At 48.9% G+C, this 20,393-nt stretch overlaps 1 protein-coding gene across 3 annotated transcripts in view; it reads right to left on the bottom strand.

Moving 5' to 3' along the window:
- The window catches only part of LOC102561347 (acid-sensing ion channel 2), a 481,367-nt gene extending 465,898 nt beyond the window's left edge, over positions 1-15,469 (bottom strand). Inside the window, exon 1 of one of the 3 annotated variants that reach the window (XR_002094474.2) lies at positions 14,322-15,466. Coding sequence is in view for 2 of the 3 variants with exons in the window: in XM_059726831.1 (XP_059582814.1) it covers positions 14,322-14,960 (639 nt within the window). In the remaining variant the exon portion in view is untranslated. Of the gene's footprint in view, positions 1-14,321 lie in introns of all 3 variants that reach the window. The other 2 variants (XM_059726831.1, XM_019500653.2) reach the window with 2 other exon arrangements.
- Positions 15,470-20,393: the final 4,924 nt, after the last annotated feature.

Here is a 20,393-nt window from a genome sequence, read left to right on the forward strand (position 1 = left end):
ATCGGCCAAAGTGGCTCCGAAGCTTCAGAGCCGCCTCGGAGATCCGGCCATAGAGTATAATGGGGGGAATCAATGAAAGTTCTATACCTTTGTTGTTTTTTGTCTGATCTGAATGAAACTTGCAGGGATGGTAGCCCCTGATGAGTGCATGAAACCTGCCAAATTTCAAGAAGATGAGTGCAGGGGCTTGGGGGGAAACTGTACCCCAAATTCTTGAAAGCAAAACTCCTGTCACGCCTGTGTTACACCACAGTGGGGCCAAAACTGCACAGTGGTAGCTCTTACTGAGGCCACAAAGCCTGCCAAGTTTCAAAATGATGGGTGCAGAGGTTTGAGGGGAACTGCCCCTCAAGCTGCAGACAAGCAAAACTCATGCCATGGGTGACCCTGTGTGTGTTAAGGTGCAGTGGGGTGACAGCTGCAGGGATGGTGGCCCCTGCTGAGGGCACGATGCCTGCCAGCTGTCGAGGAGACAGGTGCAGGGGGGTTCTGGGGCCCTGCACCCCTAGCTGCTGACAAAAAACTCATGCCACAAGTCAAAGCAGTGGCAGTGAGGCAGGGAGCAGAGGCTGCAGTCCACCCTTGCTTCATGCACAGACCGGGGAGCTACATGCCGCCCCATTGGCTCCCCAGCGCCACGCCTCTAGAGAAGCTGCCGGGCTCCGATGGTCTCATGACCTGGCCCAACCAGGCCACGCTGGGGCAATCAGAACCCGGTGGTTCATCCAGGGGTGCAGCATGGGGGAGCCAAAGGGGAGGTGAATGTGCCCTGCCTTCCCCAGCTCCCCCATGATGTGTGCAGTGGCAGGAGCTGCCCACCCACAGCCCTGGAGGAGCCATCAGGCTCTTATTGCCCCATGACCTGGCCTGGCCTGAGCACAGCCCGCCCCTCTTGGGGCCTAGTCCCAACCCCAACCCCACTGCACCCCGTTCCACAGCCCTTCCCCTGGCAGTGGCAGTGGCGGGGCAATGGGCCGCCGCAACACCTGCTCTGCTCCACTTCCTGCCAGTTCTTGTCAGGGGGGTAGGAGATGTGGCACCATGGCTCCCTCTCCCCCAATCACCTCTGCTTCCTCCCCTGAGCCCCAGTGCAAAGTTACGCCCATGGCCACCCAGGCCAGCCAATCACCACCCGCCCTATCAGCAGGGCATGCACAATTGGCCCAGAGCATTATGGATAGACAGACAGATGGACTAAGGCTTTTATTGTATTAGAAATATACACACACCCACACACATATATATACACACATACATACACACACATGCACATAATTATACACACACACATATATAGTATACATAATTATATACATACACATATACACACACACACACACTATATATGTCTATTCAGATAGATAGATAGATAGATAGATATAATAAAAAAGATTAGTCTGTCTGTCTGTAACACGTCTGGCCAACTGCATGTGAGCTGCCGAGAGGGCAGGCAGTGATTGGCTGCGCAGCCTGGGCTGCACGGTCCCAAGTTTACATTGCTGCTGGAGAAGTTTGGCAGTGGGGAACACACCCTGGCTGTCTGAGCAGTGGGGCTCCCCCCCTGCTTCCCTGCCTGAGGGTGAAGGGGGTGATCATGGTGGCTGCACCCCCCAGAACAGCCAGCAGGGAGGGGGAAGTGGTGAGCAGGATGGAGGGAGGGGAGTGGGGAAGCAGGTAGATGCAGGCCAGGCAGACCTGAAGCAGAGTAGGGGAGGGGGGCCAGACCCAAAACAGTGAAAGGGGTGGGCAGTGGGATTGGAATCAAAGTGGGGAGCAGGGCCAGACCCGAAGGGGCGGGGGGGAAAGTAGGGCAAGTGGGGTTGGACCCAAAGAGGTAGAGGGGAAGGGAGGAGCAGGGCTGCACCTGAAGCCACAGGTGGAGGGGGTGGGTGGGAGAGGGGCTGGACACAAAGCGGTGGGGGAGGTGGGGAGCAGGGTCAGACCCGAAGCGGCAGGTGGAAGGGGGGAATGGAAAGGGGTGAAGGTAGAGCAAGGATGGACAAGGAGCGGCAGTGGGGTTGGGGAGGTGTGGAGCGGGGCAGGACCCAGCGCAGCAGTGGGGGGTGGAGTGAGGCCGGATAAGGAGTGGTGGGAGGGAAAGCAGGGGCGCAGGGTCAGACACAGGGCTTCATCCCCACCTCCTCCCTGTCATTCTAGATGGGCAATCTGCTAGTATATATTTATTAGTAGTAAGTTGGAAGATCTTGAAGTAATTTACAAATACTAATTAAGCCTCAGCATGTACCTGGGTGATACATAAGTGTAATTAAGTTCATAATTATATTTATTATACTGTAGGGCTGCAAATAATTATTTGAAATCTATCTATGGCTAAAACAAACCTACATTTGTGTGTATACTTTTTGAAAGTAACTGTAAATTATCATTTTTTCCTAATAGGTCCAGAGAAAAGAAAACAAAAAATATAAAAAGCTAATTTTGACTGTAATAATTATATACAGGGTCAGGCCTGTCACTGCAGAAATGTGATTTCCCCTGAGCCTCACTACTTTTATCATTCAGTCACACATGGCTTAACACCACAGATGGTCACTTTCTTAAGTTTTCACTTGACCTCAGATGACTGATGCTCCTGCATTTCTGATCCTGCTGGGACTATTCAGACCCAAACAGGCTGCCCGGCCCTTTCTTTGCAACCAGAGTTATGATCTCAAATGCTTAAGTTAGATGTTTCAATCCATAGGTTCAGTTCAGTTCTACCAGGAGATCTGGCACTATGTGAAATACAATTTGCTTCATTATGCGGTTTTCCAATATGGTATGAAATGAGTGTCTTGCCACCACCCTCAGATGAGACATAAAGCAGAGGTCATAGCCTCTGCGGGGTTTCCTGGATTTCTATGGAAAACTCAATGTTATTTTTATTATTATTGTATTTTTACTTAAGAGCCAGGGCCTGAACCCTAGTGCACTAGCCAAATTACAATCTGCAGGATTCATTTTCCTTCCCCAAATTTTGTTATTGGCTTTAAATTATCACACAGTGCTGCTGCATGTTTTTAACCATTACAGCAGGTGTACAACTGAAGTCCTACACAGAAGAAATGAGCCTTAACATAGCTGGTTTCCTTCCTCTACTGTCACAGTCCCACCTGCCAGAAGGAGTGTTCCTGTTCTGAACTGACCCTAAAAATCAAATGTGCCCTGTCTCAGGGTTTAAGGGTTTAGAACATGCAAATAGAGTGATGTTACAGCAAAGGTGGCTTTAGTGTCAGGAGTTTGGATGTTTTCTCTTTTTTCTTGGGGTTGGGGGAAGGAGGAAGGATTAGCTAAACAGTGGTATGATCCAAAGAAAAGGTAAATGATAAAAAGAAATGGGGATGAGGTTGGCATCTGGAGAGCAGGAGGGAGGTGGAGTAGTGGTTAGATCAGCTCATGGAATGCACTTGAGCTTGAGAAAAAGAGCACAATTTGCCTCTAACAGCAAAATTGTGTACCAAGGAAATCCTGCTTCCATTGCTATTTACAGCACCATGAAACTTAAATGAGTTTTTTTATGTTCTTATCTTCATCACAACTATCTGCCAAAATGTTTTGAACTCCTTTGCATATTTTAGGAAGAATAGGATGGCTTTTCCTATACGAGTGCGTTTTTCAAAAAGGATATGACAGACCTGGTTAAAATTCATAAGGTTCATCCTTTAGGAAATGCCCAGATGTTTAAAACTGGTTTTGTTCCTGAATGGGACAAACAGTCAATCTTGGAGTTTTTCACGAAAGAAACTATCCTGAGAAATGTCCTGTTTGAACATTAGATTTTTGTGAATGATGTCAGTTGTCTGGAACCTCAACCCCCCGCTTCTGATTTCTATGTTATAATATAAATCAAGGTGGTAAAGTTCTGTATCAGTTGGGTAATATTCCACAAAAGATTTAATTTTTCATCAGAAAGTACTGATTCAACAAAACCTGTTCTGCTGAAACATCCTTAACCAGCTCTAGTTTCACATACTTCAGAATTTTAGTTCTTGATGCCTGGGGACATTGTATGTGGCCCTGGAGAAACTGCACTGCCATGCTACATTAGCTCTGCACTCCTCATGAGTAGAAAGATATTGACAACTTGAGGGAACCTGAAGAACAACAATACACAATATGATGACTATAATGGTTGATTTATGAAGAAGGATAAAAAAAAATCGTATCTGCATGACTTGTCTAACTGCATAACCTCCCCACAAATAAAACAAGGCTGGCTATGATAAGTTGCTACATCCCCTCTAATGAGGAAGTGCTTAGGATGAAATTGATTTTTTTTTTTTAATTTGGAAGGACAGATTTAGGAGTGTGTTGCACCAGTGGGTCAGCAGTAACTTCTCTGAATTTCATCAATATTTTGAATTGGTCATGGATGCTGCAACATCCCTCCAGCTGATTCAGGGACTGAAATGTAAAATCTTGGCTTCTGATAGATCACATGAACTTCCTGAAGGATGCTGGCTTTATGAATGTCTGAGTAGATTACTCTTCTTTATTGTAGGACATACAGTTGAATTTTTTATTGCTTTTACCCCTTGCTTCTAGCTAGCTTTGCACTGCAAGAATGCCTGCTAGAGACAGTCAGTCTGCTCTGAGTAACAGGGCTGTCTTTACTTTGGGCTCTGAACAAAAACTATTAGCATGTGGGACAAGAAAGTGGCTAAAATTTTGTGCTGCATAGATTCTAGGCTACTCTGGAGTCGGTTATGGTACTAGTGCATCCAATGTTAGGCACCTAAGTCCAATCCTATGATCCTGGAAACCCCTAGCTGAGCTGCCACCTAACCCTGGGAGGGCTTAAAATCCATAGGCACCTCAATATTACACTTGATCTTGATCTCCTGGAACCCAAACCTCAGCTTCTGGGCATTCACAACATCACCTCAGTCTTATCAGCACTGAACAATTCAGAGCACATCACATGCCAAAGCTTGATTAAGATGCAGAAACCAGATATGACTCCAACTAAGACCCCACTAGTTCTGGGGTACCTGGGGTGGGTCCCTGCTCATTCCACTGGCTGCTGTTGCTCCTGTTCTCAGGAGCCTCACTCTCCCCATGCACTGTGCAGAATTCTTGCTCTCCCCATGCATTGTACAGGGGCCTGAGAATTGAACTCAACTTTAGGGATTCTATTTTGGGGACAGGCATTTGAAAGTGAGGCTTTGCCAGAGGTTAATCCTTCCCTGGGCCCATGACTGACACAGTTTTACGTGGAGAGTGACCCTCCAAAGCCAACCCATTTTGCAGTGCCTACAGGGCGAGGAAAGGTTAACCTGGCTGCTGTTGTTAATACCTCCCTTCCCAGCAGCAGCATCTCCCGTGGGAAGAGGGAGGGGGAAGCTGACAACAGGATGCCTTCCCCTTCTCCAGTCTGCAAAACTGGAGCTTCAAACCACCTGCCTCCATTCAGCACTTCTCCCCCATGCTGAGAGCCTAGGGCTCATGCTCCAATCGCCAACTCTTACTTATACTAATGGGCAAGGCCTAACCTCCTCACTGATCCAAGACAGGGCTTCTCTTCTATCTGTTGTACAGCACCTAGCACAATAAAGCCACAATTTCTCCTTGGATCCCTGGATGCACTTGTAATACAAAAATAAAATTATTTAGTACAACTTCAATCTAGTAAGCAGAGCATGACCTTGGCAGTGTCATGCTAAAACATTGGGTTGGATCCAACTGGCTCCACTTTGTAGTTTTTAAGTGGCAGTTGCACGGATCAGTAGCACATTTAAAACTTCAGCCCCACAGCAGAGTAATTAAATGTATATATTTCTTTTCCAAAACCAATGGCAACAGCAAGCCAGATCCTGAGTTAGGCTTGGAACCCTAGAAATCCCTATCCAGTTATTATTCCATAAGGGCCCTATTCAGGGAGTAGATAATAACTGGTCTAATATAAATGGTGAACAAATAAAAACACTAACAGCTTTTGACTCAAGAGCCTTTGAAATAGCCCTATAAATCACAGCTCTTGACATGGTTTGTTTCACAAAAATGTAATAAGGAAACAGAATGTAATGTCCCATCTTTCAAGGCAATTTGCATATGTGTCCATTGTAATGTGTATATTGCCAGCTATGATTTTTCTAGTCAGTCTTGCAAATAAAATGACTAGTTCTATTTTGAAGGGTTCTTAAATCAAGTAGATAAAATTAGTTCATATATTTCAACACACAAGTGGAATGAACTGGACTCCATCTGTACATGGGTATAACCATGTTATTTGTGATACCATAACTAATAAAGGGCCAAATTTTGCCCTTTATTAATGTTCATTCAAATACACTCAGAGCAACTATACTAAGCAAGTATTAAAAAGCATAAAATCTGCTTCTCAGACAAATAACTCATTTGACCTGTTTTCCAATATATCCAGTAGCAGAGATTTCCACAAATTAGTTGTGCAATACAGAAAAAAGCAATTAAAAGAGAAATATATCCATCTATTTTGAAGTGGTTGTACATCATTGATGGTAGGGTAATCATGCAGCACAAGTGTGATACAGCTGTGAAAAAGGGTAATACAATCTGATATATTAGCCAGGGTATATGCAGTAGAGAGAGGTGTGCAGTTCTGGTCAGTGGTGTTCAAAGACGAACTTAAGCTGGATGAAGTTCAAAGAGGGGAACTAAGCTTGTCAAGGAAATTGAGACCTTTTCTTATATGAAATAATTAAAGTAGCTTGGATTGCTTAGTTAAGCAAAACAGACTTTAAGAGGAAATAGGATCACCTTTTACATGAAACTTTGTAGAGACAATAAAGGAAGGAGAACTTTTTTTTTTTTTCAGCTGAAAAACACTAGCACAAAATTAAATAGCTACAATCTGGTTATGGATAAATTCAAATGGGATACCATATTGGTCAGCAGCCTGTGGCCTATAGCCCAGATATGAACTACAGAGCCTTTGGATGTGGCCCATGGAGCCATGGATTTGATGGCATTCAGAGGTGAGAGCCTCTCCCTGCACAAAACTGAAGTTAGATGTCTGGGCTCCAGGAGAATGGGAGCTCTGCTTATGCCTTGCCACAGTTCAGCGCCACAGACACTGATGGAGGGGGGATTTTGACTTGCTCAGTTGAACAGCAGAGAAAAGCAATGGCAGAGGCTGAGTCCTAATGCCTGCCTACCTGCAACCCGCAACCTAGGCCGGGTCATTATAGCCCCTTTCTCCCTCCCCCCAATAAAATGTTACTGACCCCTAGCATATCATAAGATCTCTAATGATCAGAGGAGTAATGAGTTGGAAAAGACTTCACAGAAAAGTGGTAGGACAAAGAACCTGAAGTTCTAAGAATGAAATAAAGAAGTTAATGGAAGGGCTGGTATGATGGGACAGGAGATTATGTCTCATTGATCAGTGTGTGTGATGTCGAGTCATGCGTCTAACCTCAGGGCTCTGGTATATAAAGTCCCATATTGCATTGTCACCAATATAAGGAACATTTACATTATCGGCAATCGGCTTTTTTGGCTGATGTGGCCGATAATATCTCCCATGAATGCGTTGTGCATGAGCACAGCTGCAGCGCAGCACACAGATGGCAAGGAGTGTAGCCTGGCAGCATGGAGAGCAGCATCTAGCTGCTAAATCTGTTGTGGGGAAGGAAGGAGTGTGGGGGGCAGACTGAGGCCCCAATGGTGAGGGAGGTCCTGCCCCATCCAGCCGGGGCAGGATGTGACATGGGACGGAGGCACGAGCAGCTTCTCTGAGGAACAGCTCCTGGGGTGTATGCCCCCTAGATCTGTGCGCTGGGTGAGGGTGAGTTACAGCTGCAGGCTGGGGCCAGGAGCAGCACCAGGCTCTTCCCAGCAGTGAGGGGGACGGGGGGGAAGGAAGCTGGGGCTGCACTCAGGGAGGGTCACAGCAGCACTTGGAGGCAGGGGCTACAGCCACTCCAAAATTAATTGTAGCCCCCCCTCCCAGAACTCTCACCACCCACTCCAAGCACAGCTCCAGCCCAACCCTCCCTCTTGGGAGACCCCAACACTGCCACTGTCCCCAGCCCGCAGTGGCAGCCCACCCTTGTGTGACACCAAGATCCAGGGGGCACATGCCCCCTTGCACCTCCAGGGTGTGTGCAGCAGTGGGAGCCACCCCCCACCCCCTAGATGAGCCACAGCTCCACCTCATGCACCACCTGCCCTGGCTGGGCAGTGTTTGCCCCAGTCCCAGTGCCAGCCCCACTCCCACCCTCACCATGGGGGGCCCATACCCCTTCCCTTGCCCAACAACAGACATACCAACCAGACGCTGCTGTCTATGCTGCCAGGTCACATATCAGGAGTCGGATCAGTATCAGCTGATATGGGTTGTTAAAAATTGCTACTGGCCCAGAAAACCTCTATCAGTATACCCTTAGTGGTGTATAGAAGCTCTTGTACTGTGGAATGTGTCCAATAAGCCCAAGCCTCAGGGATTTTGCTGGTTGCCATATGGGGTCAGGAAGGTTTGTTATTTTCCTCCTCATGAATGCTACTGGCTTTGGGAGACTGAGGGAGGATCTGCCTTCTGCTGAAGTACTGGAACACTGGCTATAACTAAGACTGGAGGTTTTTAAGTGAGGTGCACTGGTGCTTCTGCCAGTACTTAGAAAATCCACAAGTTGCTGGCTCAAAGAACATTTTTTTTTTCTGGTCAGTCTCACAATGATCATCAAATCTGGGGCCAAAGCAGAATTTTCTCCCTAGGTCAGAATTACATGGAGTGTAAGGGGTTTGCATTCCTCTGCTGCTTGGGGCATGATCCTTTGCCTACTATCTTCTGAACGTATATTAACCAACTGCTTCCTTCTCACTGCAGTGGCATTGTAACCCTCTTCTCCCATGCATTTATGGTGGGGGGTGGTGGGGAACCTTTTTGGCAGGCAGAGGAAGTAGTGTTAGTCATGGTCTCCTTAAAACAGTAGGTCAGTGGTTAGGGCACTCACTCAGCCAGATACCTTCCTTCTTCTGGCTAAGGAAATTGAAATCCCTGCTCCAAGACCTGGTTATATAATTAACATATGGCAGAGATGCTCAACCCCTGGCCCATAGCACCATGTCATCTGGTCTACAGGGCTCCCCATGGGTCCATAAATTTGGCTGGGCCCTCAGGCCCCAACCTTGGCACATGAGGGCAGCAAGGGGCAGTGTGTGGTCCCTAGGACCCAAACATGGCATGCAGGGGGCAGGAGAGGACAGTTCTGGGCTCCTAGGACCTAATCCCAGCACATGGAGAGCAGGAGTGGGTGGCACCAGACCCCTGGGACCCAATTCCAGCATGTGGAGCTGGAAGGAGGTAGTACAGAGCCCCAGGGCCCAATCCAGCCCATGGACTGACCCCGTGCCACTCATCTCGCCTGCAGGGCCAAATGTTGAGTATCACTGACACAAAGCATAACAAACAAATAGGTCAAGTCTCTTGCTTCCCTCACTGGCATAACCAAGACTAGTCAATTAGCCATTCACTCATTTGTGCTCTCTCTGGCCACTGACTTGAACAGCAGCATAACTAGGGTGGAACAACCAGGGCAAGCAGCCTAGGCATTGGCTGTGGCAAAGAAGGGAGGAGGGAGAAAAGCTGGCAGCTGGAAGCAGCTACTGCCTCCATGTATCACAGATGACCCAGGAGCCTGACTGTGGTGTTAGACAGATGAATTAGAATTCTTTCTTCCCAACAGCGCTATCTTAATGGGACAGCTGAACGATATCCCATATCTTGAGAAATATGGTCCACCCTGGATTTGAGCTCCTCAACTAGAGGAAGGAGCTGATTCTGGGTTCCCACCTCCTAGATGAGGATTTCTAGTATGCTCTGAGAATGCCTACTTGATCAAGGGGTGATGGCTAGAGAAATATCTCATGCTGGGGTTTAGGCAGAAGCTAGGAACCTGCTTGCTCAGAAGCATCAGGCTTGGACATCCAGAACATTGGGCACCTGAGCATATTAGTACTGAGAGCTTATCCAGAATTAGACAGCAACCAAGCCAGGCTTGGGGACACTTAATTCTGCCTTAGGTGTATTCCATATTAAAAGTTTTCCTGGTAGAACTTTGAGTGTGGGGATGAAACACACTTCCTGCCATCAGAATCATGCAACTCAGCAAAGGGGAAAAAGGCTACTGCCACTGCTCAGCAGCAGGCTGAAGGCACAACTACACAGTCTGGTCCTATCAACTGGCTGCTGTGGTCCATTCGGCATGCTCTAGTGGTTCAGCTGCTGAATGGAGCTGTGCAGACCTGCCAGTGGCACATCGTAGTGCACATACTCTGGCAGCTTGGCAGCAGAAGCATCTGAGGGGAGACACAGATCATGTCTATTTGATGTACATGGTCCCTTTTTGGATTTGTGCCTCCAAAGTTCCACATTCTACAGCAGGTCTTACTATTGATGCACAACTCACTTAGCTCCAACCTCGTACAGGTAGATTTTGAAAGCTATGCTTTGCAACATTATCAGGAAGGAGAGAAAAGCCACATTCATTAGTCTTCTTCGTTTGCATTTAGCAGGCACTGCAAACATTAGTAACTGGGAGGTTGATTATATTAAACAGAAGTCTACATTTGATTCCTATGCTGTTCTCCCTGGAATCCTTCACTGATGTCACGCACAAACAGCACTTGAGGCTTCATGTTTTGCAGGATAACATGTTTACAAATCATCTTTTCCTTGCTCTCTAAAACTTCAGTAAGAGTTCATTAAAACTGACAAGCAGGTCTACTGAACTAGCAAAGAGAGAAAATGTGTAGGCTGTAAGAAGAAGAGCTCTCCTCAGAATTTAGGTTTAATTCCTAATTGTTTCTGTTTACTTCACCAGCCCCACTCTTAGTAGTCATAAGTTTCTCTCCATCACCCTGTAGGTTTTTTTTCTGTGATGTCCCAAAAGGAAAGCAAAAATCAACCAGACATAAAAAACATTCCTCTCTTTTTAGCAAAGGCACCCTCTATTAATGAAGAAAACCCCATCATTACAGCCCACAGCCACAGAAGCATATACTAGCTCAACAGTCCTTTGCTACTCAAATTATCCCATGGGGAATCAATCTCTCTCTCTCTCTACCCCCCCACCCCCTCCAAGCCTGATGTTTTCTTTTGATTTTAGGTATATATCTCAGGCTAGGCCAAACGAATTGGGAATTAAATGGGGCTCCTGCAACTCAGTAGCAACAGCACTTCAGGGTAACTGACTCTCCCTAAAGCCCACCACACCAGCACTGGTAGTAGTAGTGGGGATGTTTCATAGATTTCATAGACATAAGGGGCTGGAAGGGACCTTGCGAGATCATGGAGTCCAGCCCCCTGCCATACACAGGAAGTCTGCTGGGGTCAAATGATCCCAGCAAGATATGCATCCAAACACCTTTTGAATGAGTCCAGAGTAGGTGCTTGCACCACCTCCGGGGAGAGTGTGTTCCAGACCCTGGACACTGGGACCATAAACAAGTTTTTCCTTATGTCCAGTCTAAATCAGCCTTCCAGAAGTTTGCACCCATTTAACTGAAGAATGTGCTCTTCTCTCCTTGACATTACAATAGAGACAGGAACAACAGACTGTTCCTACACAATAAACATTAAGTTGCTACCGTGAAGTGAGATTCTCAAAAGTCCAGTTAGGGGTACTTTTAAAGTGAATTCAGTTTGCTTTCTCCTCTGAAATGCTTTTTTCCCATAAACAGTGTCCCCACCCACAAGGGCAAAGGGACTACTTGTTCTATGTGACAAGAAGGACAGAATGGGAATGGTCCTGCTTTGAGCAGGGGGTTGGACTAGATGACCTCCGGAGGTCCCTTCCAACCTTCATTTTCTGATTCTATGATTCCAATGAGGTCCTCAGTTTCAAAGTATGTTAATTCAAGTCCTGTCCACACACTTAGACCCTTCACTTAGTGCTGGTTATGCTTGTAAATGAAAATGCTTGGACTCCAGTTAGTACAATTCATTGGACACTAATCCAACCACTCTGCAAAATAACCCTTAAGCTGAAGGGGTTGACTGCTCTTAGCTGAGCAAGGTGAGCTCAGGAGTTAACTGTGTTGAAGATGTAGCCAGAGAAAAGATGCAGAATCACCAAACCCAGACTCCCAGACCCCCTCCACAGTGCTCTATGATTAAGGTCAACCTTCACAGTGGACTACTGCTTGACAACCAAACCAAGCTACTAAATATTACTGGCCACAAAAATACAAAACAGCAGTGCTATATTGTACAGGGTATGTGTAAGGAGGATCCATTCAGGGGAACTTTGCTTGCTTGTTGGGGATGGAGAATCACAAAGACTCCAGGTATTCTGAGAGTCATATGAGGAATAAAGTCACAGAAGTGTTTGAAGGAGGTTACCAGCTGCGAGGAGACTGTGTGGCACTTTTTAAGCAGAATCCATCAAGAGAGGCAGACTGCTCTGTTCGGAAGCACTGTTCTTTTAGTTGTTAACAGGTGGAGAGAGACTGTCTAAAAATTTATATTCGTGTCTTAGGTAGAAAGGGAAATAAAAACTTGGAGAAACAGAAGTGAGTAGCCAGGGACTGTCAAGAGAACAAACTTTGAAGGCAGCTCTGTGGGAGCAGATTCCTAGGGTTTTCACACAGGTAGGGTAGTTACAGGACCTAATGGCTGAAGGACAAGGGATTTGTAATCCAGGCTTTCTTGATGCTATTAATATTAAGGCTAATGATTGTGGCAATTATTACCAAGAAAAAAACCCTGGTTAAGAATTGAAAGGTACCTGAGGAGAATTAAGGGAAGCCCAGAAGAGGAACTGAGATACTGTTTTGTTCCAGGAATGTATGCATGTGTGCTCCGATTTACTTCCACAAAATGCCATGTTAAAACAAAAATTGCTTGTCTTTCTGTTTTACCTGCACTTACAAGCACAGTGCAAGGCAACCTCACCTGTGCAGGGTTGAACTGGGAATTGATCTCAGTGGCCTTCACCACATGCCTTCTAGACAAAAGCACATGTTTCAAAATGACCACACGGCCCCTTCCATGGGATAAGTCTGTCCGGAACTTCCCAAGCTTATTTTGCTCTGTTACTGCATTGCTTCCTCATGGTCAAAACAAACATCTTCACCCCCCCCTTTCCCCCCCAACCCCAACCTAGAAGAAGGTTCCTCTTCTGTTTCAGGCCCAGATCAATTGTCAGCCTTTCAGTGAAACCTGCAGGGAACCAAATATCCATGTCTCTCTGCTCTAATACCTTATCCTTGAGGAAAACAAGCTGGAAGTCAGCTTGTTCCTGTTATGCTCTGAAAAATCCCATTTACAGGCCTTACTTCCCGGCAGGAATACTGGGATTTCTGTCCCAAGCTCCCCCCTCCTGCCAAAACAAACTTTAAAGACCTGTAGCATATATGAGCTCTCCCAATCTGGGGGACCAGCTGGCATGTACATAGCCAAGAGACAACAGGCTTCTAGCGAAAAGTCTTATTGAGGCTGACTTTTCCTTAGAACAAGGAAAGGATTCCTTGCTTCTCTGCTGAAGGAGCTATGGATGAAGAAACACAGTGGGGTCAAATCCCACTTACACTGGACTTGGACTCAAATATGTGCTGCAACCAACATTTCCCCTTCCTTCCCCCACCCCATGGCTAAGGGCTGAGCTACAACCTTGAGCCGGAGAGTCCGGGAAGGAAAAGTCAAATGCCAATCAGGACTCCTCGTAGAGATGATCTCTTTTATTAGATCAACAAGATTTTTGCAAAAAAAGAAAAGAAATTATTTAATTGCAAGCTTTTGGGCACAAACACCCTTCACCGACATTTGTGCCCAAAAGCTTGCAATTAAAGAATTCAGGCATAAACACCCTTCACTGGCATTTGTGCCCAAAAGCTTGCAATTAAGTAATTCTGGCACAAACGCCCGTCACCAGTGTTTGCGCCCGAAAGCTTGCAATGAAAGAATTCAGGCACAAACACCCTTCATGGGCATTTGTGCCCAAAAGCTTGCAATTAAGTAATACTGGCATAAACGCCCTTCACCAGTGTTTGTGCCCGAAAGCTTGCAATGAAAGAATTTTTTGTGTGCGCGCAAAAATCTTGTCAGTCTAATAAAAGTGATCATCTCTACTACCAGTCCTGATTGCCTTTGCCTCTCTAGACCAAGACGGCTACAACCTGGATCCCTGACAGCTTGACTAGAGGCAGGCGCCAGGAGCCCCACAGAAACACCTGCTGGCATGCTGGTAGCTCGGACAGCTCCTCAGGCGGGGGCTGGAGGCTGGTACCACCCTTACGCCGCTGGGGAAGGGTGGGGGGGCAGGATAAGGATCCTGACTGCTCCCCCTGACCGGGAGCGGAGGGAGCCCCGGCCCCGGCCGAGCGCGGCGCGCACTCACCGCGGAGAAGTTCTGGGGCCCGCAGAGCTCGCCGCGGTACTTGCAGGAGAGCAGCATGTCGTCCAGCTGGTGGCCCAGGCGGTCCATGAACTGGGCGCTGATGCCCTCGTAGTGGCGGGGCGGCAGGAAGAGGCGGAAATCCGCGAGCTTGGCGAACCACCGGAGGCGCGACTCGTCGCCGCGGAGCAGCTCGGCCAGCAGCGGGCGGGCCGTGCGGTTGGGCAGCAGCAGCCCCAGCCAGTGGCCCGCGTAGTAGAGGTCGCCCTTGGAGAGGCGGGGGAAGCGCAGCGGGTTGTTGTTGCAGACGGTGACGGCGGGGAAGGGCAGCTGGCGGCTCCACTCGGTGCGCACCTGGGTGTGCGACGGGAAGGCGAGCCAGTGCAGCAGCCGGTTCGAGGACCAGGAGAGCAGCAAGCCCAGCGAGGTGCAGAAAGCCAGCACCCAGAGCGCCCGCCGCTGCAGCGCCGCCCTCCGCGAGCACATGTGCCGCAGGCCGTGCAGCCGGGGGCGCAGCAGCGGTGCCCGCCGCGCCCCGCGCCCCCGCGCCATGGGCGCCGCCGTCCTCCGCCGCCGCCGCCGCTGCCGGGGGCTCAGCGCCAGGGCAGCGGCATCGCGGCAGCGCAGCCCGACCCACAGCATTCAGGCGGGCGGCGGCCCCGAGCGGCGGGGGGAGCCGCCATGGGCAGCCCGCGGCGCCGGGGACCTCTGAGCCGGGCAGGAGTTCCGGCAGCGCAGCATGCCGGGCGCCGCCCCCGCCACCAGCCCTCCCGCCGCGGGACGGGCCCCGTGCGCCGGCCGCTCTCTCCAGGGGGGCCGCTCTCCCGCCCGCCTGCCCGCCCGCCTGTCAGTCCGTCGGGGGTGCTGCTCCGCGCCGGCTCCTCAGCCCGTCCCGCGCTCTGCCTGCGCGGGGGGCGCTCTGGCGGGCCAGGGGCTCGCGCCGGGGCTCATCCTCCGGGCGCGCCCCCGCCGCTCCTCCACCGGCGGCAGGAGCAGGGCGAGACTCTCCTCCGCGTGGCTCGGATCCGCCGCCCGAGTGGCAGAGCGGCAGGCCGGCTCCTCCCCGCGATGCGCCCCGGCAAGGCTGCAGCCCGCCACTGAGACGCGGGGCATGACGCGCCCGGCTCCGGCGGGGGGAGGGGGCGCCGCCGCCGCTGCTCAGCCTCCGGCACGCGCGGCTCCCGCCCCTCGCCCGGCCGGTGCCTTCCCGCGGGGCCGGGGGGCCACTTCGGCAGCTCTTGCCCTGTGTAGCGGCGCGCAGGGCTGGCTGGGGGCGGGGAGGTTCCCCTGCTTCCTCCCCCGGGGGTGGCGAGGTGGCACCGCGGGGCCTGCTCCCATCTCCCCCGGCATCCCCGTCTCCCCGAGGAGGAGAAGACACGGCCGAGACGAGCTCGGGCTGGCTCTTGCCATTTGCAATTGGAGCCCCGCTTTATTTGTGGCCCCGGTTTCCTTCCCTGTTCCGTGTTTCCTTTCCCTTGGTAAGTTTTCCCAGAGCATCAGCCCCTGGCTGCTCCCCTCTGCCGTTTTTGATGTGTCTGTCCATCAGAGTTCCTACTTTCAGGCTTCGCGCTTCATCCTTTCAACAGCCAAAGGAGGGAAACATCGTGATCCTGGCGGACAAGGCACATCCTACTGAAACAGGGGCAAAGAAAGCTTCAGAGTGCAGCTTCATATTGGGGGAAGAGAGGGGAAGGTGTTTTTTTTTTGGTTTTTTTTAAGCCTCCCTGCCTGTTTCTTAACTTAAACCTAGAAATGAAAGGCAGTATATGAACCGCAGCTAATTATTATGACCCTGCAGGGTTTTTCAAAGGAGGGACATCATCTGCATTTTTATCCTGCTGAGAATCAGGCTCCTCTCCTGCTGCACACCCTGCGCCCCTGGAAAAGGAAATCCTAAAAGACATATATATCCCTTGCATGGGATTTGTGGCATTGACACTTGAAATGCAGCCTCTTTTGGTGTGTAAAGTTGTCTGAATCCTCTTCCTGTTTATATAAGTGATTAGGAAAAAATACAGGAAAGCAGCTGTAGCTTCTATTAACTGCTTTGGGGCAGCTATGATGCTTTGGTCTAAATTTGGTTTTCTTGTAGGTTTTATATTGTTTCACATTTTCACCCAATAGATGGAGCCGTTACAGCCTGGTTTCTGGATCCTTTATAAAGAGTTTATTTTAGATACTGTAGACCTGTGTGGACCAGTCTTTTCGGCCAGTGTGCCACATAGCCCTGCACCATCTCCGAAAGCCACTCTGATCTCTTTCCCCTGCCTGATGCACCACTCTGCTCTCTATCTCTTACCTCTCCTCTCCCTGACTGATCTACTCCTCTGCTTTCTACTTCCTGCCCTATCTGCTTGCTGCATGCTATACACAGAGGATGCCCTTACCACTTGCAACACATGTGCCACAAGTTGTCCATCCTGACCAAAGACCCATGTCTTTGGATAGTCCATAGGATATTCTCACTTCCCCATAGCAAGTGATTCCTGTTTAGGAAAATGGAAGCTGATTTGCCCTGGACACAGCACCCTGCCACAGTTGTCTCTGCCTGCAAATACACTCCTACAAGTACACCTTTCTTTGTCAACAACCAAGCCCGTTAGCAATGTCAAAGCAATTCTCATTCACTTCCATACCCTTCCTGACCCATGGCTCACCAAAGCAAACAGAAGTCTTTGCCAGCTTGCCACTTAATGGGGAAAACTGCCAGTTCAACTTCAGGAAGTCTTGGATCAGATTTCAGAGGTAAGATTCTTCTCTTGGAAATGCAGGGCAGGCCATGACTCAAGTATTTTGCTCTCTGCAAATATAATAGAGCCCTACAAGCCTTGGCAAGGACTCCCTTTCAAAACGGAAGGGATAAGGCCCTTCCAGCACCATATCTATAAGACCCAGCACCTAGCAAGTTCCCTTTGTGACACTTCTGGCCAAATATTCAAAACAATCCTGACTTTGCCGTAATTTATTTCCTGTTAGCTAGTGAATTTTTCACCATTGGCTTGATTGGAACATGCACCTTTGTTGTGAAGCAGTTAGAGATCATCTGCATACAATGTGTGCCATAACCTCACAAAAATCAAGGAAATAAAGCTATCACACTGTAACTAACTCAGCTTTTCTAACCCAGCTTTATGCCTACCAATTACCCCATGCCACAGAGTCTGCATACTTATTGTTTATTACAATGTATTCCACTTGCATGTATCCCAAGGAAGCAGGTAACTCAGGTATTAGAATAGCAGAATGCCAGTTCTGATTTGCCGTTTGTTACAGCAAACATTGATTATCCATGTATTGGATGATATTATAAGCCACTTAGGTGCATAGTACTTTTTGGGCCCCACTACTTGATTTCAAACATAATGGTACTCTAGGATAACTGGGTGGAATGGTGAAGGGGAATGAGCTTTCCAAGGACTGTTAATAGAAGCCTTGAAATTGGCAGGGCTCAGTCAGTGTAAGAGCTGTTCTGTCCCCTCATTTTCCAGATTTCTAATAGCAGCCCTGCAGCATGTTTTTAGGAGCCTTGAAAATGAAGGGAGTTAGTGAATGTCAAGGATGCTAGTGCCACTGCACTGATAGCACCATGTACTTAAGGATCACTGGTTATATTTATTCAGCTGCATGCATACTTTAGGTAAGTGCAGAGCATTTTTTTTCAGTCTCAAAGCCATCCATGCACTTAGACTGGGTTCACAGTATTTCTGTTGGAGCGTCTTCTAGGAGCTCCAGTCCTGGAATAACGCTTTACTATGGATATGTGATGGGGAGCCATCCCAAGGCCGGTCACAATATTGGCCTGCACACCTGTCTAGGGCAGTCCGCCCACCTGACTCACCTGCCATGCCTTTATTGTAACTGAATAGTTGTTCCTAGGCAGGAGGCTGCCCATTTAATGTCCTGATGCCAAAGGAATAATACACGGCTCTAACTTCCCCTTTACCATGTCCCATGCCTTGCAGATGGCATCCAAAACCACTTCCAACTCCTCCATTACTGGGCTGCACTCGGCCACTAGCCCAAACTTGGCTTTAGGCATCCTCAGACATACCTTGACCCAAGCTTTGGCACTAACTTGGCCTCAGGTGTCCTTAGACATGCCTGGGTCTCTCAGGGACCTGTAATCTGCCCCTTTCTGGGCTCCTTGCCTCTCATTAAGCTTATTGCCCCTCATACTCTACCCCCTCACTGGGCCTTATACCCCTTGGGCCTCAGGTGTCTGTCAGTGTTGGGGCTCCTGGGCCTTATGCCCCTTGAGCCTCAGGGGTTTGTCAATGTGCCTGGACCCCTAACTTGGCCTATGGCCCACTCAGCTCTCTGTCAACAAACCTGGACCTCACTCATATTCAAGCCTTCCCTTTGGCCTCACTCATTCAGGCCTTCCCCTAAGTCTACTCTCTCAGGCATTGGGTCTTGGGCCCTCCTGGCCCCTGTGTTGCTACCTAAGCCTCACTCTCTCAGATTTTGGACCTCAGGCCCTGGTGGCCCCATGGTTTGTTACCTAAGCCTAGTGACTTTCAGGTTGTGCTTCCTGAGCTTTTATCCTCTACAGGGTCACCCACAAAGCAGCAGGGGATGAGGCTTTCTGGTGCCCCATACTCACCTTTCACTAGGGAAGGCATTGGTGTGGCATTTCCTGAAGACTGCCCTGTCACAGGCAGCCCCACCATACCATCCAACCCCATCAGAGTGTAGTTTTAGGTCATACCCTAGGACCAGGAACTTTCTCCATCCCCATAGCTCCTACCCTCTCTTCCAGTTGTTTTGGGAGCTGTAAACTGAGCCATATGGTCCCTCTGGCTCCCTAGATGTAACCGCCAGCTCAGCTTCCAGGCCCTGGGCTTATACTGAGGCTGCCCATCCCTCCTCCAATCGAGGGCCCTCTTGCAGTCATGTGACTGCCTAATTGGGCCTGACCACACCTGCCAGCTACTCCACAGAGTGCTGAAGCCCCTTAAAGTGTCAGGCACCAAAGATGCCCTGCCACAGGATAATGCCATTCAAAAATCAAAACCTGGTCCCTGCTGCCTTCCTTCCTTCCTTGAACCCTTCTTCATTAACATGTTCCCAAATCATTTCTTCCGTGCACCCAACAAAAATGGAGAATGGATGGAGTGCACCATTTTTCAAGAGGGCAATTTTGGTAGCAGGTTGATATTGGAGAGATTAATAGAAGGCCAGCATGAAAATCCTGGTTGATTTTTTTTTTGTCATAAGCTGATCATTGTAGCATCTGTTCACAGAATCTGCCTCTGCTCCAGGTTCAGTGTAGGGAAGTGATGGGTGTTGTTAGTTTGCTTGTTTTTGAGAGAGAACAGCCAACTGTTAAAAGAGGGATGCCCAAGGAAGTAATTAAACTGAGCCTACATTTACAGAGTTTCGATTAAAACTTTATGAAGAAGAAACAACAGAAAAGAACAGAGAGAATTCAAGGACTGTGGAAACAAACTTTGGTATCAAATTTCATAGAATTGGCGACCTGTTCTGAGAGAGAAACAGGAACTTGTGTCCCTTTTTGTCCTAATAATGAAGTATCTGTTATGTTCCTCCATTCTCATAGGGAATGGGCCTGATTCTCATTCATACAGCCATAGCAGGTCCCAGGGATCACAGAGTACCTGAGTATCAGGGTTGGTGCCTGTGAATGTTATATATGGTTTTATCCATAAGTAGGCTGGGGGAGGTTAATTCGATTATTGGGCTTTTGTTGAAGTGATGAGGGGGAGCAGGGAAGGACAAGGGACTGGTAAATAGCTCATCTGCTAGAAAATGTTGTTTGGAGCAGACCAAAACTATTTGTGAACTCCGGCTGAATGTGATAGGGCACTTAGGGCACCCGTCACTTTAAGAGGAAAGGACTGCCTGAGAAGCAGCCTGCAGGTGGTGATGGGAGCCAATCAGGGAGCAACCTGACCAGGGCGGGGCTGGACTTGAGCTATATAAGCCCAGGGTCTGAACTGGTCAGGCAATTTAGTCCCAGGGGCCACAGAAAGAGGAAGGAGTTCCTACCTTATCATCTGAGCTGAGGCTAGGCAGCACTGAGTCCAGGAACAGGAGTATGTGAGCCCATACCCT

The sequence above is a fragment of the Alligator mississippiensis genome, chromosome 4, assembly GCF_030867095.1.
Source record: "Alligator mississippiensis isolate rAllMis1 chromosome 4, rAllMis1, whole genome shotgun sequence".
Taxonomy (NCBI): domain Eukaryota; kingdom Metazoa; phylum Chordata; order Crocodylia; family Alligatoridae; genus Alligator; species Alligator mississippiensis.